Here is a 21,183-nt window from a genome sequence, read left to right as displayed (position 1 = left end):
CTATACACTTCACATATATATATATATATATATATATATATATATATATATATATATATATATATGTTTATTTGTACATGTGGAAGAGAAGTTTCATCAAACTTTTGGAAAGAAATCTAAATGTCCAAACTTATTTTTGGACTCTTTTTCCGTGGTTGTTACGTTTTGTAAAGTAGAGGAGGAAAAAATCTTGAAGTAAGCATACGAAAGCATGTGCTGAGGAGGTGGAAGGGAGGGGAGGTGAGTGGAGGAGCATGAAAGGAAAGATAAAGAGGAGTGAACGAGTGGAAATGCCTCCATGATGGAGAGTATAAGATCTATGAGCGGTTTTATTTATAGGAGCATCTGGTTATCCCGCCCCGCAACGCTACCCAACTTCCTGCCTCTATCCTGCCACTTCCTGTCGTTGTGTGGCCGCATCGCAGGCCTGTCAGGTCCAGTTTGTGTGTCTGTGTTTGTTACATATCAGTGTGTGTGTTTGTGTGTGGAAGGGCAACAGGATGTGGGGATAACGTGGGGTGCTCATTTTGTTGGGGGGTTGTGCTTATAGTCTAGACACGTTCACCTCTGGCCCACTAACATTGAAACATACAAACGCACACATTCACACACTTTAAACTGAATTTAAAGATGTACAAAAAAAGTTTAAGGAGTTTGGTGTTTTGGTCAGCCGACTTTTTTAATTGATAGTATGAGTTAAAAGATTTTTGCTGGATGCATGAATCAGCCAAACTTCCTTTTGAGGGCATAATCACACCTATCTGGTGAACTTAATTTTTTGCTTTGTTAAATTGTAACCCTGGAGCGTTCTGTTTTACTTTGGATGAATAATGCCGGCTAGAAAAAACATGCACACCAAACCGCACCTAGAGCGCCGTAAACGTAGCTGTCTGTTCATGTCCCTCGTGGACTGAGGCCGATTTGTAGCTTGTATGAATTCAAAATGATCTTCTGATCATGGCAACCTTTTCCATATTCATTAGTCACGTTCTTCATCCTCGTAGTATTTCTAGGATGGCTGAAATACAGTATGACTCAGATTAAACCCCATTTTTCTCTTTAATTAGTTTACTAATTAATCACTTAATCATTTGGTGTACAAGACGTCAGAAAATAGTGATGGCTTTACAATTCCCCAGAGCCAGCAATCTAAAACTTAAAAGATATTCAGTTTACTATATTAGAAGACTAAGAAAACCAGCACATAATTCAATTTGAGAAGCTGGAACCAGTGAATTTCAGGCATTTGTGCGTAAAACAGAACTTCTTGCTGTAGATTAACACCTCACTCTATAGGGCTACAACAACAAAAAAAGTACGCTGAAACGTAAGTAAGGCCCAGTGATTGATTTATTGATGGGTTGGGATGATACATGGATGATTATAGTGTTGAACTGTCTCCTAAATCTATGATCTACTCCTTGAAGTCAGAGAGACAGAAGGAGGGTTTGATAGTGAACATGCAGCACAAGATGAATAACTTAACTTAGCTTGTCCTCCCCTCTTCCTCCTCCTCACTCCCGCCTGTTTGGTCAGGTGATTGTGTTTGATTGACAGGTGTGGGACGTCGGGGCAGCAGGAGGGTGATAGTTCTCACGTGTGTCTGTCAACTGAGCGAGCTGGGCTTATTTACTCACCCTCAGGAATGAGATATTTAGAGAGCAGTTCAGATTCCCCCTGGACCTTCTCTCTCCTTGGTCCTGGTCTAGATGTGGCCCTCCTTGATAGTGGACTCCCCACATGTGGTTATGGACTATATTGTTTTCTGAGACTGACCTGACTCTTGAGTTTCATTCAGAACCCCATGAGGAAGCCTTTAATATGATACCCAGCAGTGAAGGGTTGATGTTACCGGTCTGTCCGTCTGGAGTCACCTTGTGCATGTTCAGGCAATCATAAAGTGTGTTGCATCTGAAAAAATTTGTTCTCATCAGGATTTGAGGAATAACTGATGTTAGATTATTCAGTACTGCATAGTTTATAGCTAAGAACACCCATGTTCACACTTTTCTACATTTTCTGCATGTGTAAATGGGATTATAAATTTCATTGGAAACACACACGTACCTGAAACATCTGTTAATAACAATGCTTTGTATTTATTTATTTAATCTCCATGTTTTCTGTATGTGTTAACCTCAGCACTGTCCTATTTACCATATTTTATAACAACGGCTAATCGTTGCTGATTGAAGAACCCATTTTAAAACCTTTCATCTAAACGTATCAACAACACATATAAACTGTGCTAATTCTCTCTCTGTCTGTGTCCACAGGGTAAGGGGTGGAGGGATGGTCTCTCCTCAGCCGGTGACAACCCTCGGCCGCCGATGGCGACCCGGCCGGGAAGGGAGGGGGTCGGCGTGGGCTGGAAGGGTCCCCGGACGCTGGTCCTCCATAAGAACTCCCTGGGTTTTGGTTTCACGCTACGCCACTTCATCGTTTACCCTCCAGAGTCGGCGCTGCACACCAACCTCAAGGTGAGACCTACAGGTCCTTGAGAGATTTGAGTTTCAAAATGTTGAAAGGTTTTGAATTATGCTAAACGTATGCATTCTTAAGGACGGGCCTCGTGTTTTCCTTCTTTTTAATTTAGTGTCAAGTGTCGTGAAATTCTTTTTTCAACTTCCATGTTTATTTTTATAGCACACATGGTCTCCATTTCATCCTAGCTGGCATTTAAAAGGGTTTTCAAAAGCTTTAGGTTTAACTTGCTGAACCCAGGACAGAGCCAATTTGAGCTCAGAGATAAAGCCAATCATTCCGGAGGTGAGGGTTAGTGAGTTTGAGCTGATCAAAATGAACTCACAGACAAAAGGAGAAAGCAAGCAGACCAGAGACGACATACTGAGCAAGCCAATCCCGTTAAAGGTTGGTAAAAGAGGTACAAACAAGATTTGGAGACTAAATAAAAACATGACTCTTTATTGGTGAAAACAACAAAATATCACATTTTGAGCACCTCCATACCCAAACAGACAGACTAAAAAACTCTTCATTGTTTTTCAGTATTACTTCACAGGCCTTATTTGTTTTTAGTCTCTGGTGAATTCAGGATTGTTCTGGTGTTTTGGAAACGTCCTCTATGTGAGTGAGCGGTTATTTAGCTCTTTGAGGTGTGGGGGCAAGCGGCTCCAGATGTGAAATTGAGGGCTACGGAGGCTGGGGTGGGGTGAGCCAGCTGAAACAAGGCCTCTATTATTTTTCTACCACCCCACCATCCAGCAGCTGCAGATAGGAGCACAGATTGAATGAGGTCTGTTGTCTTAGCCTGGTACCACTCTCTGGCAGTCAGGCCGTACCAGGCTGGCCCCGGACAATAGACCCACTGCTGGCCTTTGGCCTCGGTTCTGTACTCGTCTCCTCTGCCTCGGGGGTCACATGGTGTTTTGGGACAATCGGATTCACAGAGAAGCCCCTTTTTTATCTGAAGAGCCGTCGTGGAAGTCTCCCAAATTACCCTCATAGTGACCAATTAGAGGCCCACCGGGTGCATGACCCAATTGGGCAATTATTTCATGGTGTCTGTAGGTCCTGGAAGTCTGCAAAGGGCTTCAATTATATTATCTAGGACAAAGATCCTTCTGCTGTGTGGTCCCAGCAGAATTCACCTCTGTCTTTGAAAATCGCTTGAAGACCTTATTCTTCCGCCATAATCCTCCCATCTAACATCATAATAATTAAATATAAAATGAATAGTAATATTCTGAGCCTTTTGCTTGATCTACTGTGGCTTTGATTGTTCACTGTGGACAAGAACTTCTTCCGAATTAATATAGTACATGTACATAAATAAATACAGCATATGTTTACAACTACCCTTGACTAATGAACGGGGAATGTATTAGGCTAGAGAAGGTGCTTGCACATGCATTTTAATAATGCAATCTAACTGCACTATGCATCTGCAAAACATTGCTGATAAACAAACATTTGCAGAAAGAAAGATATTTGTCTGATTGTGAGATCAGACAAATCTATTTCTTCTAAAATCAAAATCCACATTTTTAAAGATTAATTGAAGACAGAATTGTCACTTTGATGAAAGCCATAGTGCACCAAATTTACATTTCATATTTGTTTTTAGGGGTCTTTAAAATATGATTTTTGGTGAACTGCTCCGCAAACAACATCAACTGACAGATAATTAACTATTTTCATTCTTTGTTTTTTTGTTTTTTAACGATCAAAAAACGTATGATTGACTGGATGAAACTTTAGAATATTTAGATATATATTTACAAGTTTAATGTTACGATGGGCAGTGATACAAATAGTTCCTTCCAGCTGCTACAAACTGTACAGGTCTGGACTCTTATGTACAGTTTTTGACACAGAAGCCCAGACTCTTGTGCCCTCTCCTCCGATGTCCCGGATGTGTTCCGACTGGGGCTGCTCAGTGGTCGTGTGTCCCCAGCTCGGCGCTCCATTCTGGGGTCGGCAGCTCTTCTTTCTCTGCCTCTAAACCCCCCACTATTGTCTGCAGAGACAGGAATGAGCCCACTCAGCGCAGCATAAAGCCAGGCAGCAGTCAGCCCACCATGCACCTAACCCCAAACTGTCCACTCAGCTTAGTGTGTAGTGTGTGTGTGTGTGTGTGTGTGTGTGTGTGTGTGTGTGTGTGTGTGTGTGTGTGTGTGTGTGTGTGTGTGTGTGTGTGTGTGTCTGTGTGTCTGTGTGTGTGTGGACATGATCAGACAACCTGCAGCTATCCAATCTCATAACCAGCTCTGTGTGTTTATGACACATGACGTCACGAGTACCTGCCGACAGTTTAACCTGAAAGTCTCTGTGTCAGAGCTGCACTTCATCATTAGAAGCTCATAAAAGTCACCGGCATTTGAGGAAGCTGGTTATTAACTTTTTTTTCCCAAATATTATTATGGAAGGGGTTGATGAGGAAAAGTTACGATTTTAAACTGTGTTGTGTCCCTCACCTCTGCTCCACGTGTTATAGGACCTACAGTGTCCTACAGTAATATGTGAACCCTGAATCAGCATATGTTAATATTCCTGCTTGTGAAAGCAGTGATATACTGTTTTTCTGCCTAAATGTCAAATGCTGAACAGACTAAAAGTTCTCCAAATACATGAGGGTAAAGCCGAACGTATTATCGATCTCATACATTTATCTAGTGGTCATTATTTGGACCTTCGGGTGTCTTTCATGACTCTTCTATCATTAGTGGTAGCCACGTTACGTTGTTAGCAAAAGTAAGACTTTGCATGTGAAACATTAACATTGTTTCAGTTTAGTCTGTTACAGGTCAAATTTAATTTACCTGTTTAGTTTTAAGAATTATTTCAATGTGTTTTACATGGGCTCGGTGGATGAATTTGACTTGAATATGAGCAGTAATTCTCTCTGTTTCTGTTCTTTTCAGGATGAGGAGAATGGTAATGGAAAGGGTAAGTGTTTCTCTTTTTCTTTCTCATCAGACAACAAACTAAAATCTCGTACAGTGGGGTAACGATGATGTAATGAACTGGTATCTCCTGCATTCCCTCCTGTCTCTTCTGCTCTGCAGCCTATCTGCGCCCCCTACAGGATGCTATGTAACACTACATTTAAAGTATCAGTAGTTAAGTCCCAACTGAATTTAGATAATGATATAAGAAAAATAATATCCAATGAATCTTAGGTATTAGTATATAATTCCTGGCCAGGAAGGTCACAAACACGATTACTCAAAAGCCTCTCATCTCTAAATACCAGGAGCAACCTAAAGCCTTATTTCCTAAAAGTTAACATGAGTTTTTATTACATTTTTTTCACAATTTAGCAGGCTACATCTCTGATCTTTACACTTCTCCTTCTTTGTCTTTTGTCATGCAGGGTATCAGAAAGGTCGACTGGAGCCAATGGACACCATATTTGTGAAGAGTGTGAGGGAAAAAGGGCCGGCCCATCAGGCGGGCTTGTGCACAGGTAAAGTGAACATATGGTGCAGGAGCATGAACATCCTGATTTGCATTGGAAATCTGCCGGGGAGAGCTCCGATCACATGATGTTGCAGACATGAACTGATTCAGAGGAAGAAGGGGTGTAGCCAAGAATAAAAACAGACCTTTTGTCATTAGCAATAGACTATATGAAGATTTTTTTCCCCCTGACTAGACAAGTTGTTTTTCAATATCATTGTTTAAATTAAATTATTAATTTACATTACATTACAGTCATTTAGCAGACGCTTTTATCCAAAGCGACTTACAATAAGTGTATTCAACATAGGTATTCAAGAGAACTACTAGTCACCAGAAGTCCTAAGTGCATCTCCTTTCTTAAACAAGCATCTAAGAGCATAAACCAGAACAAAATACAGTGCAGAAACAAACTAATACAATAAGTGCAACAAACTAATACGAATACACTAAGTGCTAAGTGGAAGGCTCAGGGTAGCACTTCTTGAAGAATCATTATCACATCATATTATCGTTATTATTTTTAGAAAAAGTAGAAGTAGAATGATTATAATAATTCTGATGATAATATTAATCATAATAATAATAATGTTATTTTTATAACACTAAAAAACTATGTTTACAAAGTGCTTTTCATATAATTAGACCCAAAAGTAGCAACACTACAAAACGTAAATAAAACATAACGTATGAGGTTAACAGATACAACTAAACACACCATCAAACAGAGATACAATTAAGATCAGGTCAGAACTTTATATACAGATGGGGAAAAGGGGAGTAAAGGAATTGCAGGAATAACAAGCGATTCCAAATTCCTGAAGTGCATCTGTTGTGATACACCTAAAAGTCTGTTTATTAAAGCATGTTTTTAGAGGGGATGCAAAGGTCAATTGATTTTTCTAGCCTTATTTCCTGAGACAGTCCTTTTCAGCGTACAGCCTTGCATTAATATTATAATTCTTGCTCATAAAGAGTTAAAGGGTCAGCAATATAGCCAGGGGCTGAGCTTTTCTGTGCTTTAATAATAATCAGTAAAGTCTTAAAATCAGTCTATGCTTGGACTGGGGTAATATGGTCTCTACATTAAGTACCAATTCAAATTCCAGCTACAGCATTTTGAAGAAGCTGGAGACGAGAGGTTGATTTTTGACCTAGGCAGGTATTCAGAGAGATGCAATAGTCTAGACAAAATGAAATAAAAACATGGATTACCCTTAATTAGCATGAGTTAAAAAAAGACTTGACTTTTGATACATTTATGAGTGGAAGGAAACATGTTGAGATGCCTGAAAAAAAGCTTTTTAAGTTATGCTTTCATTTAACTAACTTCATGACATCCCACACATACAGTTTACAGAAAATGCAGATACCAGTATGGCAACTCAAATGTTCATGTTCATTTGAATGTGACAGATCTATTGAAATCCTGTTGTGTCTTGCTGCTTCTGCAGGACAGCAGTCAACTCCCAGCAGTGTTAATGCTCCCACACAAGCTGTCACATCCAGAAAGTCACATGCCGGCATGAACACATGCAAAACACATACAGTCTGAGCACTTTGAATGTGTTTCAGCCTGCATGAAGTCTCTAGAATGCATTCATACTTTGAACACACAGATGTCTAACGTCTTTTTCTGGGCCCTCAGTTCACGAAACGCTAAGCTGTGCTGACATCCCTCTATTTTATATTGTTATGTTAGACACCACAGCTTTGCTGCCTTTTTTATACTGACTGCTTATCTGGGTTCAACCTACTAATGACTTAAAACATATGGTAATTTGATGGATGTTCTCATTTTTAAGAAGGTTACCAAAAGACGCTTTCCTTAAGACAATGAACCTTGCTTTTTATTAGAATGATAAAAACTGTAAGTTTGATTTTGAATTGTCTTTTCAGACCAAACATGAATAATTGTAGTTAGTCAAAGAATATTCTGTATATTATTTTTTAATTTTTTCGTGAGACAGTTTGTACACCTCACTTAATATAGATAATAGACCTAATGTTTTCCATGCACGTTTTGTTGAAATCAGACACACCTTGACCATAACAACTTAATAAAAAATATATTTTTGGTAAATTAAATTACATTTTCTTCCACAACTAAATTTCAAGTTTTGATAGCTGCTTGTTCTCTGCTTCCTGTCTCTCTTGCCTTGATGTCTGCACCTGCTTGAGAGGTCAAAGGTCAACCTACGGAGCTCCTGTACAACTTATTAAATATGCTGGATCTGATATGATAACACGTCTGTGTTTTGCAGGGGATCGGCTGGTGAAAGTGAACGGAGAGAGTGTTCTAGGGAAGACGTACTCGCAGGTGATAGCCCTCATTCAGAACAGGTAAGACCTCCTGCCTGTCAGCACTTTTGAGCCTTTGGTGTGTTGATTTAGCGAACCATCTGTTTGCCTTTTCTTTGTGAGCTTACCATTGACATTACACACACGTAGTCGCCAGTATTCGTTTGCTCTGCCTTTTCAAAAAGAGTAGCCTGAAGCAGCATACGCTACTCACTCAGGATGCTCTACGTGGTCTCAAAGATACTGTGACTCTCCAGAAGGGAATATACAGGCTTGTGAAAGAGACACTAGACTTTGGAAGGTTTTATCTGGTGAAACTATTTAATCCTACTTTTATACTCAAATGCTTTTGGTTAGATTCTATATTTTTATTTTATTCCCTTCATTAGTTGCTGGCCTTCTTTTAGACCCCAGAATCCACAGGAGGGTTAGAGGTCAGCTGCAGCACAGCCGGCTGGTGTTTGGAATGTGCTAACCAACCTTTACTCTCCTCATATGAGATACCTCTACTCCCAACTCCCAGTCTGATACCAGTGCTCGCTTTTTTCCCCGAACTAAAGATCTGTTTACCTTACAGCGTGGATCTCATAAAGAACATTGTTATGTAAGGAAACATGAGGCCAGGGATTGCTGCAGTTCTAAATGTAAATCATAGCAGAAACACTGAACTTTATAATGGTGTTGGTGATGAAAGTGTGTTTGATGTGGATCGGTGGCGTCTGGCCGATACCCGATCTACTTAATGAAGTCAGTGAAGCCTGATACAGACTCGACAAATCGATTCTGTGCATCCCTAGCTGGTGTCCACTTCGGCTGTTGATGTTTTAGTTCAGGTTAACACTTCTGTAAATTAGTCAGAGGATTAATTAAAAAAATATATATATTTCTGTGTTTCCCACTTTGTATCAAGCACCAGGTCAGGATATTGGATGTGAGCCTGTTTTTCACCTCTTTGTCTTATTTGTCTTCATTCTTCCTGTCATCCTTCTTCTTCCTCGCCTGTCTTACAGTGAAAGTGTGTTGGAGCTCTCCATTATGCCAAAGGATGAAGACGTGCTTCAGTTGGTAAGTGTGAGTATGGGAATTTTTCACGCACCTTCTCTGAACAAACTAACCCACACGTATCATCCGTTGCACTCTCAGATACAAGGCTTGACAAGCAAGAAAATAGTTTGTTAGATTTTGATTATGTCAGGACACTGCAGGAAATCGTGTTTGCAGAGTACAACCTGGATCCTCCCCGTCATTGTCGAAGAATGTAAAGATTTTGATGGAATGGCTGCGGAGTGACTCAGAGGCTCTCTGCTCTGTGTTTAGATTACAACACGCATTCATTAAAAACCACTGCTATCCCGACTGCCGAAGATAGATTTAAAAAAAACAAAAAAACAAAAACATCTCCGTGCTCGTTCACACACCCATGTACTGTACAGCACATTTTTGTCGCTCCACAGGTCGCTCACATGAACAGACATGCATCAACCCTCGCCCCTCCCATTAACTCGGAGCAACATGTCAACACACAAAACCAGATATCACCAGATTTAAGTGAATATTCTCACACATGCAGAAACATCAGTGTTCCCGCCGAAAGAGGCCAAAGCTTGGTTCAAATTTTACTTTTACCGGCCATGTTTTGAGATTACAAACCCACTCCTCTGTCCTTCCACTCCTCCCCTCGCTGCTTCGCCTGTATCTGCTGCATTCCTAGCATGACATCAGCAGTGCTGCGCCTCCTTCCACACTCCCACAGGGTGGAGTAAGGCAGAGAATGAGAGGGAGGAGAGAGAGGGAGTTTGCAAGGATCCGACAGAGGAGAAAACAAGGAACTTTCAAAACGTACGACAAAAAGTAATAGAAAATAGGCAAAAGGTTGAATGTGTCTGGGAGAGGAGCGAAAGGGTTTCAGCAGAAGGAGCGTTGGTGCTAATCGGTCTTCCTCCTCGTCCTCTGGGTTTGTTTGTGGTGACTACGAGCTTAACACGCAACCTGAGGAAAGATTCTGGATTCTGTTGGCCGTTATAGGTAAACCTTTAAAAACTTGTCTGTGTGATTTATCTTTACTTAATCGTGAGGTTGGTAAAGGCATTGTAGCAAATATGTTTTTGTCCCTCTGTTGTTATGAAGTTGTTAGTGATGCTTTAAATGTGACAATGTGACTAATTGATAAAGTAGTCAGTTGATTATCCAACTTATTTGCAATGGACATTCCTAAAGCGGCGCACTGTGGATTCATATCTTGTGCCTGTGTGTATACACAACATTGTCGGGGGACATTTGCTGCTGTTCCAGTGAGTGTTGTGACTTTTGCTCAAGGCAGTTCATGCAGTTTGCTAGGTAGCATGTGTTTGTGTTCAGAGCTGAGGCCCTCGGGACAAACTGTGTCGAAGGGGTTGAGCTGAGAAGTTGTTCCACTTAAAGACTTGTTGTGTAATGTACAGTGGCGCGAAGTTGTCTTAGAGCGATATGGTTTTGGTCTGTGTTGTTGTCAAACTTGTTTACCGTGAGAGCAAATGGTTTAAAGTCGTCACCGCCACACACACACTCACCTTTTCTTCAATCGTTCATTCTATCTTGTCTTATCTCACTTCTCCTCCATCTTCCTTCCCTCTCCCAGGCGTACTCCCAGGATGCCTACCTGACAGGCAACGAACCCTACACAGGGGGAGCCGAGTACCTCCCACCACCGCCTCCCCTCTGTTACCCACACACTAAGGCCACGAGTCCTGCCGGAGCCCCTCCGTCTGGCTCCATGGGCCAGAACCAGCTGGATAACTGGAGTCGCTGGCCAGGTTCTTCCAGCCCCTCTTCACCCTCGACAACCGCTCCGCTGTGGGCAGCCCGGCCAGCTGGCAGGAAGGACGGGCGGGAGAGCCAGGTGGTGTGGGTCACAGCAGCCCGGCCCACCGCACAGAGGAGATCCAGTACGGTATGACCAGCCAGCAGCCTCAGGGCCAGACCAGGGGGCGCTCCTACTCTTCCTCTTCCTCATCAGGAGGCCCTTTGTCCAGCCCGCTGCAAGTCCACTACTCGAACCACCACGCTGCCAGCTCCTCTCAGGCTCAGCCACGCAAGTCCAGCTCGGCCTGGACCAGTCCTCCCCTGCCCCAGCTCAGCCATGGTCGCACAGGGCGCTGCCAGCAGGCCCTCTCCGACTGGTACTACAACCAGGTACCTGAACGATCAGGACGCAGCATGCAGACCCGCCACCGCAGCTACTCTCAGGACCGGCTCAGTGATTCGAGGAGGCAGCAGCAGCGGTCAGGTGGTTGGCCGCACAGCGCCTCCCAAGACACTTTGATGTTACTACAGCAGTCAGGACCAGGACCCCAGGGAGAGCCCTACTGGTCCTATGGAGACTGGGAGGGGGGCCCAGGTAGGGGCCCCACCGCCACTAACTACACCCGGACACGCTCCGAAAACCTCCTAGCCCAGTACGATCGCCACGGCCGCTCGCTAGAGATGCTGGACCGAGCAGCGGCTGGGCTGGTCTCACCTCATTTTGAGAGGCCCTCATGGCCCCAGCAGGCTCCACAGCCGCCCCCCAGGACTGATGCCCACTCTAGGCAGGGGAATCATTACGGTGCGGCACAAGCTCCGCCGGTGTCCAGACACACACAGTCACATTCTAAACACCACCCCCAGACCCAGGCCCACTCCCAGCCTCAGTCCCAGCAGGCGGCCCCCGCGAGCAGGCGGCTCCCCCTGGCCAGAGCATGGACGACCAGCCGGTGGGCTACCGTAGCTACAGCCCCTCTTTTTACCGCAAGACAGGCCGCATCATGCAGCAAGCTCACTCTTTCAGGGACCCTTCGTACTCTGGCCCTCACATGAACTGGAACCCAACGCCTAAAACCAGCCCCCCAGAGGGCACAACGTCGCCAATCACTGCCTCGGCCGCCTCCCCCCTTGCCTCCGCCACCCCCGAATCCCAGGACAGAGCGTACAGGCCAACAAACCACGAGAGGGAACGAGGGTCAGTGGAGGGGCAGGCGGAGGTGGCGGCACCAACCCAGGAAGTGGTGCTGAGGCAGAAACCTCCCACCGGGCGGAGGAACGCCCACGGCATGCGCCACCCACACTACGCGCTGCCCATGGACGGGCTAGAACCCTCTTTGTTTTCTCCTGATCCCCAGGACGCAGCTCCTGCCCCTGGTTCCACGGGAGACGTAGCGCCACGCAAACCAAACGGCAACCTCGCCCCCCTCCCCATAGAGGATGACTCCCTGGCCTCCATCCCCTTCATAGGTAAGCAAAGAATGTATGAGCTTCATCTCGTGTGGCTCCTCTTACACCTTAATCCCTCCACCATAACTCCAACTGACCTTGAGATTTCATCGCTTCCCCTCTAAATTGTAATCCACACTGAGTGTTTATTGAATATTAGTGAAAGCTTAACTGAGATGAAATGCAGAAGCTTTAATTCAGACAGAATTATGAGTTTGTTGAGAATGTGTGTGTTTCCTTAATTTCCTTCTCGTCTGTCTGTTGAGGCTCCAGGCTCTTCTCAGATGCAGTTTCCATTCTCTCATAGAGATTGTGTGTGTGTGTTTGTCTGTGAATTTTTTCATTGTGTAATGCGGGCACTTCCCGCAACCTTACAGACAGTATTAGTAGTTTCATTGAATCATATTTGATGGGAGTTCCCTAATCCTCTTGCCAGCCCCTGGTCTCAGAGTTCGCCTCACCATGCTGAGGAAATGAGATGTTGTCATCCTGAATGTGTGTGTGTTTTTGTTTGTGTGTGAGAGGGTAGTGCTCGCCATCTCCTATAAATCCAGTGGAATGTCAGCCTTTCATCTTTTTTTTCTTTTCTAGTCTTTTAGTCAGTTACCATATTCATTTTTTATTGTAAATGATAGCATTCTAACATGCTAAAAAAAGATAGAACACAGTCAACATTATAAACATTAGCATATTAGCATTGTCATTGGGAGCATAACGCCATGCTAGCATTAGCATATAGCTTAAAGCACCACCGTGCCTAAGTACAGCCTCAGAGCATGGCTGTAGACTCTTAGTCTTGTGTCATCTTCAACTATTGACAATTTGGATTTATAAATTTTAAAAAATGGGCTACCTATGATCGTTTTTATGTGCGTCTTCGATACAGTTTGGCTCCCTTTCAACATTGTGTAATTTTGCCTGTAAACTATATCCAAGGAAAGAAAACTTGCCTTTTAATCCTTTCCTAAAAGACGTAAACTGCTTTTTAAGGACAACGCAAGAAAAAAAGGAACCTAATTTAAATGCATTTTGACATATGAAATAAAATGTTATGTTCATGTAAAACACATAGTAGAGTATCCTGAATGATTTTGCCATAAACAGATAATGGCAATCTGTAGTAGCTTCAGTGCATTCAGGATACAGTATGTTGTTCTTTGCCTATATGAGGTTGTTTGCATGAATATGCACTGTACAGCTATGGCCTTCATGTTGGTGTCAGTAGGAGGTGATTGTAGTCGTGTCCCAGCTTGTTCCCTGCTCTGAAAAGACTCAAAGAGAAGGGGCTTTGCAGGCTTTATGTTGCCTTGTATCACTTGACATGTGTAGCAGCCATTAAGTCAAAACATACGCAAATGACGTCAGTCGATCAGGTGAGCTGAGCCTCCATCATCCTGTCTCAGCCTGAGGAAAACAACCGCTGCTTACTCTGGTGTCAAATAGATTCAAATCAGCTGCCTCAGACTCTTTGACCCAACATGGAACGAGCGTTTATATTTAAGCCCAGCCACGCTCTGCCAGAAATAAGGTCATTTAAAGAGAGAAAATCCAGAGGAATCTGTGAAGCAGGAGGAATCTCTCTGCTTTCTCTCAATCCGTCTGTCTGAGCACATTCTTCGCTCGTACCTTCAACCTGAATTAGACGAAACCTGGCAGTCAGAGCTGCAGGCCGGGACACGTCTAATGGCCATAAACTGAAACTAGGCTAGATTCTCCCCATAGACAAGAACACAACCGTTCTCTTCTCTGTCTTTCTCCATCTGTTCATCTCGCTGACAAAGATGCTGATATGATCTGGGCCTTTTTAGGAACAAGCGATTTAATAGGCCTTCATTGTCGTTCTTGTCTGAAAAGCACGGATGTCTGTGACGGACGACAAAGGAAGGCTGTGTCTGATAGAAAATGTGTTTTATGACGTCTGGTATAGAGATATAGAAAAAGCAGTATTTTCTTGTATTTCTGTAGCTCATACAATGCGAATAAAACAAGAAGGGGCGTGTTCACAGATGAAGTATTTCACTCTGTACCCACTTGGAGTCTTTCAACATGAATCTAAGCTGTAAATTACCAAGAGGGTTTTTTGTGGAGGTCCTTGTGGGGAACAGAAGGGGCCCGTACTCTCAGCTCCCGCCCTTAGTGCTGCTATTGTGCTGCTCTGGAAGATGAAGGGGTTTGTGTGTCTGTGTGGGTGTGAGGGGGTTCAGTCTATGACTATCTTTTCTAGCTGGACCCTGGACACTCCAGACCAGGACCAAGACCTTCTGTACTGGCTTCTGTCCTGCTTCCACAAGGCCTCTTGTCCCTTCTTTGAAAGGATTAACCAATAGTTGAATACTACTTTGATGACTTGTTATTGTCATTTTTAAAGCAAAAATTATAAATATGTGTTGAACTCAGCTGCACACTTATGAGGATTTGCAGCTTATTTTGTCTTACATGACAATAAACTGAATATCTGATGGTTTTGCACTGTTGGTCACATTGGGCTTTCAGGAAATTGTGATTTGCATTTTCACTATTTTCTGACATTCTATTGACCAAACGGTGAATCAATAAATGGAGAAAATAATCATCTGAATAGAATCTTTTCTTCAGAATGAATTTTACAGTTTTAAACCATAATGAGCTTTTAGTAGGCTGTTTCATTTAGGCAAAGTTCTTACACAGCTGTACAGCATTTAACATTTGAGATTTTTTTTGTAAAAAAAAAAAAAGGTTTTGCAGAAAAACATGTTTAGATTTCTCAAAATAGATATAGGAAAAAGTATGATTTGATGCTGTTACCCTAACTCCTGCTCTAGTAAGTAAAGACTTGCAATGTGCTTAGTAGGAAGTTTTGAAGGAATTTTAAAAGGAAGAAGAATTAACTCAACCCTTAACGTAAGATCTAGTTAATTTGTTACATTTGTCTGAATAAGTACAACTCACTGGGATATATTGTGCATGTTCACAGTAACGACTTGTATGCAGGATGTCCTGTAGAGTTGTGGCAGAGTGTGCTGCAGTATGTTGCTCCCCTCTGCTGGTCCGTCTCTGCCTTGTGGCTCTGAGCTCACTCTCTGGCCGCCTGTTAATGACGGCCTTTGTTAAACCCACAGCCCGGCTATTTCTGGGCCGCGCTGTAAACAGGCAGATTCCTCATCCCAGATTGGAAATGTTTTCCGCCTGATGTCGGACTCTAGTATGCACAGGAGTGAAGAATAGAACGGCAAGGGTGGTAGATGGAGGATTTTAAAGAGAGACAGAAAGGAAAAAAGAGAAGAAGCTGAGGGATGATTACAGAAAGTTGTTGGGACAGAGAGGTAAAAAAACCAAACAAATCAGAACAGGAGTGGGATGAGAGCGTAGCAAGAATTTACAAAAAGGCTTTGTGGTGGTCTGTACTGGACCTCAGACTGAGTCCCTCCAGTCTGTAGAGGCTGTGCTGCCCTCTGTAGTTTACATAGAGAAAACCCCGGAGCGTTGCAGCAACTCAACCTGACCGTTTAAAAAGTTTCGTCACTTAATGCAAATACTAGACCTGTCTATAATCTTATTTGTCAGTCAAGAAGTGTGTGTGTGTGTGTGTGTAGTGTGAGAGGGAGTGTGCTGCGGTTTCATATCCCTTTGCATTAGCTGGAACTGTTAAGACTTGTAACCTGTGTGACCTATATATCATGCTTTTTGCCTTTTGTCTTCTTGAACACAAATCATAGAACTAGCACTAAATATCTACATGCACTTATCCACAATATTCATATTTTCTTAGATTCTTGCTTTTCTCTTGAATGTGTCCTCACATGTATCAGATTAAACAGTGATGTAGATTTCATAAAGAACTGAAACCTGGAGCCAGCAAATCTCTGTAACAAAACCGCCTCCGTTAGCAGCTGAATGGCTCTTTCTATGGCAACCGGAGACTCAGGTACTGCTTCTCTGCAAACTGTTTGCTTATTTTGGTTGCGTTTGTGTTTTATTGTTTCTTACACAGTTGCAGAGTTTTTCAGATCCTTTAGTTTCTTTAGTGCATTTGTAATGGAGCATAGATTCTTGTGTTTGTGGTTTGTCTTTTGTATACTGGAATCCAGAAATGGCTCTCGTTCGAGTATGATTGTTGTATTGTGTTGATTTTGCAGATTCAAGAATAATAGATGAGATGGAGGAATTGAAACAGTGCATTTTCTTGTTTAGTGTCTCTGACGATAACCCTGCGGTTCCTCGTCGTTCCTCTACGTTACAAACCTCTCCTCTTCCAAACCTTGTCCTGATCTAACCCCCTTTTTAATATCCTTCTTCTTCCATTCTTGCCCTTTTCTCTAACACCTAACCTATCCCCCTCTCCTCCTCCTGCCTCCCCTCCTCCCCTCCACCCTCCAACAGATGAGCCGACCAGCCCAGGTGCTGATTTGCGTGCCCGCCACGTCCCGGCGTCCTCCGTGGTATCCAGCGGCATGAACTCGGCGCCCCGGTGGTCACGGGCCCCGCCTCCCCCACCTTCACCTTTCCCCTCACTAGGCTCTTCTCACAGGACTGCAGTGAGTGCCCCCCTCCTCCCCCCTTCCTCCCTACCTTCCTCCCCACTGCATGCAGCTGAAAAGTATCTTATTTGTTCTTTTTCAGAGAAGGATCGATCATGCATGGTATTTCTAAAACCCTCCTGGTTGGTGGTTGTAATAACTTATACAACTTATACAAGAGGGTCTAAGGGATTGTTTTGTTTCCCTCAAATTCAATCAAATCCAATTTCAACCAGTCTCTAATTCAAATCAAATTGTTTTAAATAGTTCTCCTGAACTTAGTGTAACTTTTTTTTGATTCATGTACAGCAGTTTTTGCAAAAAATGCAGATTTTTATTGGAAACAGGTTGAAATAAGAAGAAGACTTTTGAGGCTAAATAACAGATAAAAATCCTTGCAAGGATGTACGTGTTTGCATGCTGAATTTGTAGATTTGCATGTTTGACACAAAGAAATTCATACAAACGTGTTTGCTCAGAATGTGTTCGGTTGTTTTTCTTGCTCTGCACAAAGCCCAAAAGATTCAATGTGTTTCAGATTAATTTATGTCCCAGTTATGTAAAAATGGATTTAGGCTTGCATGATACGTTTCTCTAAACAAATGCTCGTCAGTCTGTTTCCAGAGGCCACACCTGCATGCCAGTGGTGAGAAAAGTGACCAGAGTTGATTTAATTTAACCCAGTGCTCCAGCTCATCTCCCCACCCTAACTACGCCACCCAAAACCTCAAAACTTCACCATCACCACCACCACCTCCTTCTTCCTCCCTCCCCGACTACCCCCTCTCCTAATCCATCACCGCCCACTGGTGATTGGCATTACATCAACATTCTGTCTTTCTCTCTGTCTCTTTGTTTCTCTTTCTCTCTCTGCTCATTCATCCTTTCACCGAGCAGGCAGTATTAAATCCGGTCGTCGTTCCTCCTATCTTCTAGCCATCACCACGGAGCGCTCCAAGTCATGTGACGAAGGACTCAACACGTTCAGAGAGGAAGGCCGAGTCTTCTCGTGAGTACCATCTATCTGAGACGGATGAGATTTAAATAGCGACCATTGAATTGCATGTGCAGGCAGACATCACAGTTGTGTTGTTGTACTTCACAGGAGGCTACCAAAGAGAGTGAAGAGTTTCTTCACAGACGGGGTGAGTTCTTCACCTGTCATTCCTCTAACTTTACATCACCTTAACTTTATTTTTTACAAATCCTTTCCTTCTTTCTCACTGCTTTACTTGTGCAGGTAACTACTTTTACATTCTCGTGTGATTTGTTTTTGTTAGATTATCAAACCATGAAAACAAACTATAAACAAAAAATGGATGCCGTGCAGCTAAACAGACACATTTAACAAACTTTCAACTACTTACAGACAGTTAACTGGTATTTGCTTAACCAATTAAGGCATACAAATGTAATTTTAAGACTTTTTACATAATCGGTGGCTGTCAAATAACAAATGTGAAAGCAAGTAAAACAAGTGATCCACGTAAATGCAGCCTGAGGTGAGTGATGTTAAAGTGAGATATGCCACTTTCAACCACAGTATAAGAGGCATTTCCCCGTTTCCGTCACAACTACTTTTGCTTTTATTTCGTTCAAGAAACCGACAAAAAGTTTACTAGTAACATGCTAAATTATAGTGTAACTGCAGCACATTTACTGGAGAGGCATAAAGTCCCAAAACTGACTCAATAATGTCAGAAATACTGGAACATTTTACTTAAGTTTGCTAGCATTAGCTAACATTAGCCATCATGAGCTAGTGGCCTTACCAGACCAAGTGAGTCTGCAGCAGCAAAAGTATATTGCATTGAGCCAGGATGTGTTTTATCGCTTATTTATTCAACTTTTTATTTGTAACAAAACCTCTTCCAGTCACTTGTGTTCATTGTTTTAGTCTGTCTGTGCCTTTAGTCATTTAGAAATTTCAACTTTGCAATCAATCAGAACAATTTAGCTACTCAAGTTAGTCGTATTTGGTCAGTATCAGCTTAAATAAAGCTGAATCATTTTTATGTGAAATTTAAAAGCAGGGTTTGGCACCTCACAGTACAGCGGTACAAAGAGACCAAATAGTTGCTTTTTCAGCTACTGATGCATCAGTTGCAACATGTTGTAATGTGACGCAAGAGGGGAAGTTTCAAATTCAAAATATGCCATACACTGAGGGAACACAGGTTACAACTACAACCTGACTAACACCGACTAAATTACAGCAAAGATTTGGCCTTAAAAATTAACATAAAGTTGACTGAACACTTGTTGGTTTAAATACTTTGTCATGAATGGGTGGCCTTCTGTTATCATACCTTTTTAATTACCATTCTGAAATCTAAGTGAAGGAAGTAAGATTTATTGGCTTTTTCTGACAAAGAACACCAAGAAATGTTCTGAACATTTCCTCTGTCGTGTTTCAGTCTCTGGACAACCTTGGCACAGCAGAGGAGGTTCGATCTAAACGCCACTCCACCTCAGAGCTGGGAAACATTACCTACAGCGATGTGCGGCAAGAAGGATGGCTGCACTTCAAACAAATCCTCACAGAGAAGGGCAAGGTGGGCTCGACAGAAAATAGCTCAAGACAGAAAAAAGCATTCAAAGCAAACAAAGACTCACTTCTCATCTTTCATTCACAGAAGGTGGGCAGCAGCATGCGTCCGTGGAAGCGAGTCTTCTCGGTGCTTCGCTCCCATTCGCTGTTCCTCTATAAGGACAAGAGGGAGGCGGTGCTCCGCGGCGCCACGATCGGAAGTGCGGCCGAGGACGAGCAGCCAATCAGCATCCGGGGCTGCCTGGTGGACATAGCGTACAGCGAGACCAAACGGAAGCACGCTCTGCGGCTGACCACACAGGACTTCTGCGAGTACCTTCTGCAGGCCGAGGACCGGGAGGACATGCTGGACTGGATAAAGGTCATCAGGGAGAACAGCAAGACGGACAACGAGGTCAGAGGACACACATACACCTGTTAGGCTTTAACCTCCTCTGTGAGTGTGCCTTTAGTGTGTAGTTATAACGCAGATGTGTTTGTTTGTTGCAGGAGCTCGGTTTCTCCAGACAGGCCCTCATCAATAAGAAACTGAATGATTACAGGAAGCAGAGGTGAGTTCACCTGATTACAGATAATGGATCTGCCTTTAACCACTGCACTCGTCTGTTGTGATGACAGACAGCTTGAATTTAAACCTGTCTCTCTGTCTCCCCCTGCAGTCCAACAGGCAGCAAGCCCGACTCCTCTCCCAGGATGTCCCGCATGAAGCCTCCCTTCCTGCTCACCAAGGCGGACAACGCTGCGGGGGCGCCACGCTCCCCCAAATCAGAGGGCAAAGGTCAGTGTCAGGGATAGACTAATCAAACAAACATGCTACTTATTGTGCTAAAGTTAAACTGTATCATTGTTTTCGATTAAATGTCAGAAGTTATGAGATGTATTTTCACCTGGAGAGAGCATCGTTTCTCCTATAAGATGAGTTTGAGGTAAATACGGTGGCACATATCTGGGTAATTCTGTTTTGTATTTTTTAGGGGAAAGACGCTTTATAGTCTCAACTATGAAAGTCTAAAATAACAGTTCTAAGTTGTTACTCCACAAATGAGTAATATACATTGCAGCTTAATACCAATACAAAATATTATGGAGACAAGGAGTTAAATCTGACTTTGTGACAATTATCAATTCTATACATCCCACCAAAAACGTTATCAATTTTCATTATTGCAACCCATCGTCCCTTTCAATTGTGCTATTTGTGACTCTTTGACCAGTCTTATAGAAATCATATATTTGTAATTTAAATTCTGCAGGTTAGATATTCCATGGGCATTAGCTCAAATATCAGTTTATGTCATAACACAATCGCAGGTGGCGTATAATCAATCCTTTGATTAATATATCTGCAGATGTAGGAATGTTTAACAGCCCTTTTCGGATGAGAGCCTTTAATTGTAAGGACAGGATAAACCGAGAAGCAAACACTGAAGCTCTGTGACAAGAAGTTAAGTTTTTCTCTGAACTGTCTTTAGATGAGAGCGGCCCTCCGAAGTCTCCGTGGGGAATCAACATCATGAAGAAGACAAAGAAGTCCGGGCCTAAAGCTTTTGGTGTGAGGTTGGAGGATTGTCAGCTGGGTTTGAATAACAAGGTTAGCCACGATATCATCTGTCTTACCAGAACGCAGTAAAACTACTACTTCTACTACCACTGAAAGTTTCATTTGTGATTAAACTCGCTCCGTGT

At 42.9% G+C, this 21,183-nt stretch overlaps 1 protein-coding gene across 1 annotated transcript in view; it reads left to right on the top strand.

Annotated features, from left to right (window-relative positions):
• arhgap23a (Rho GTPase activating protein 23a) overlaps nt 1–21,183 on the top strand; it is a 67,306-nt gene that overhangs the window by 36,965 nt on the left and 9,158 nt on the right. Inside the window, 17 exon segments of the mRNA XM_054607431.1 lie at nt 2,277–2,480; nt 5,385–5,409; nt 5,837–5,929; nt 8,187–8,265; nt 9,234–9,288; nt 10,841–11,036; nt 11,039–11,920; nt 11,923–12,471; nt 16,810–16,893; nt 16,896–16,964; nt 17,844–17,955; nt 18,052–18,091; nt 19,364–19,501; nt 19,583–19,891; nt 19,987–20,048; nt 20,157–20,275; nt 20,970–21,088. Of these exon segments, the coding sequence (XP_054463406.1) occupies nt 2,277–2,480; nt 5,385–5,409; nt 5,837–5,929; nt 8,187–8,265; nt 9,234–9,288; nt 10,841–11,036; nt 11,039–11,920; nt 11,923–12,471; nt 16,810–16,893; nt 16,896–16,964; nt 17,844–17,955; nt 18,052–18,091; nt 19,364–19,501; nt 19,583–19,891; nt 19,987–20,048; nt 20,157–20,275; nt 20,970–21,088 (3,135 nt within the window).

Source organism: Anoplopoma fimbria, chromosome 11, assembly GCF_027596085.1.
Source record: "Anoplopoma fimbria isolate UVic2021 breed Golden Eagle Sablefish chromosome 11, Afim_UVic_2022, whole genome shotgun sequence".
Lineage (NCBI taxonomy): Eukaryota > Metazoa > Chordata > Actinopteri > Perciformes > Anoplopomatidae > Anoplopoma > Anoplopoma fimbria.
This window is presented reverse-complemented; position numbering and strand designations above follow the sequence as displayed.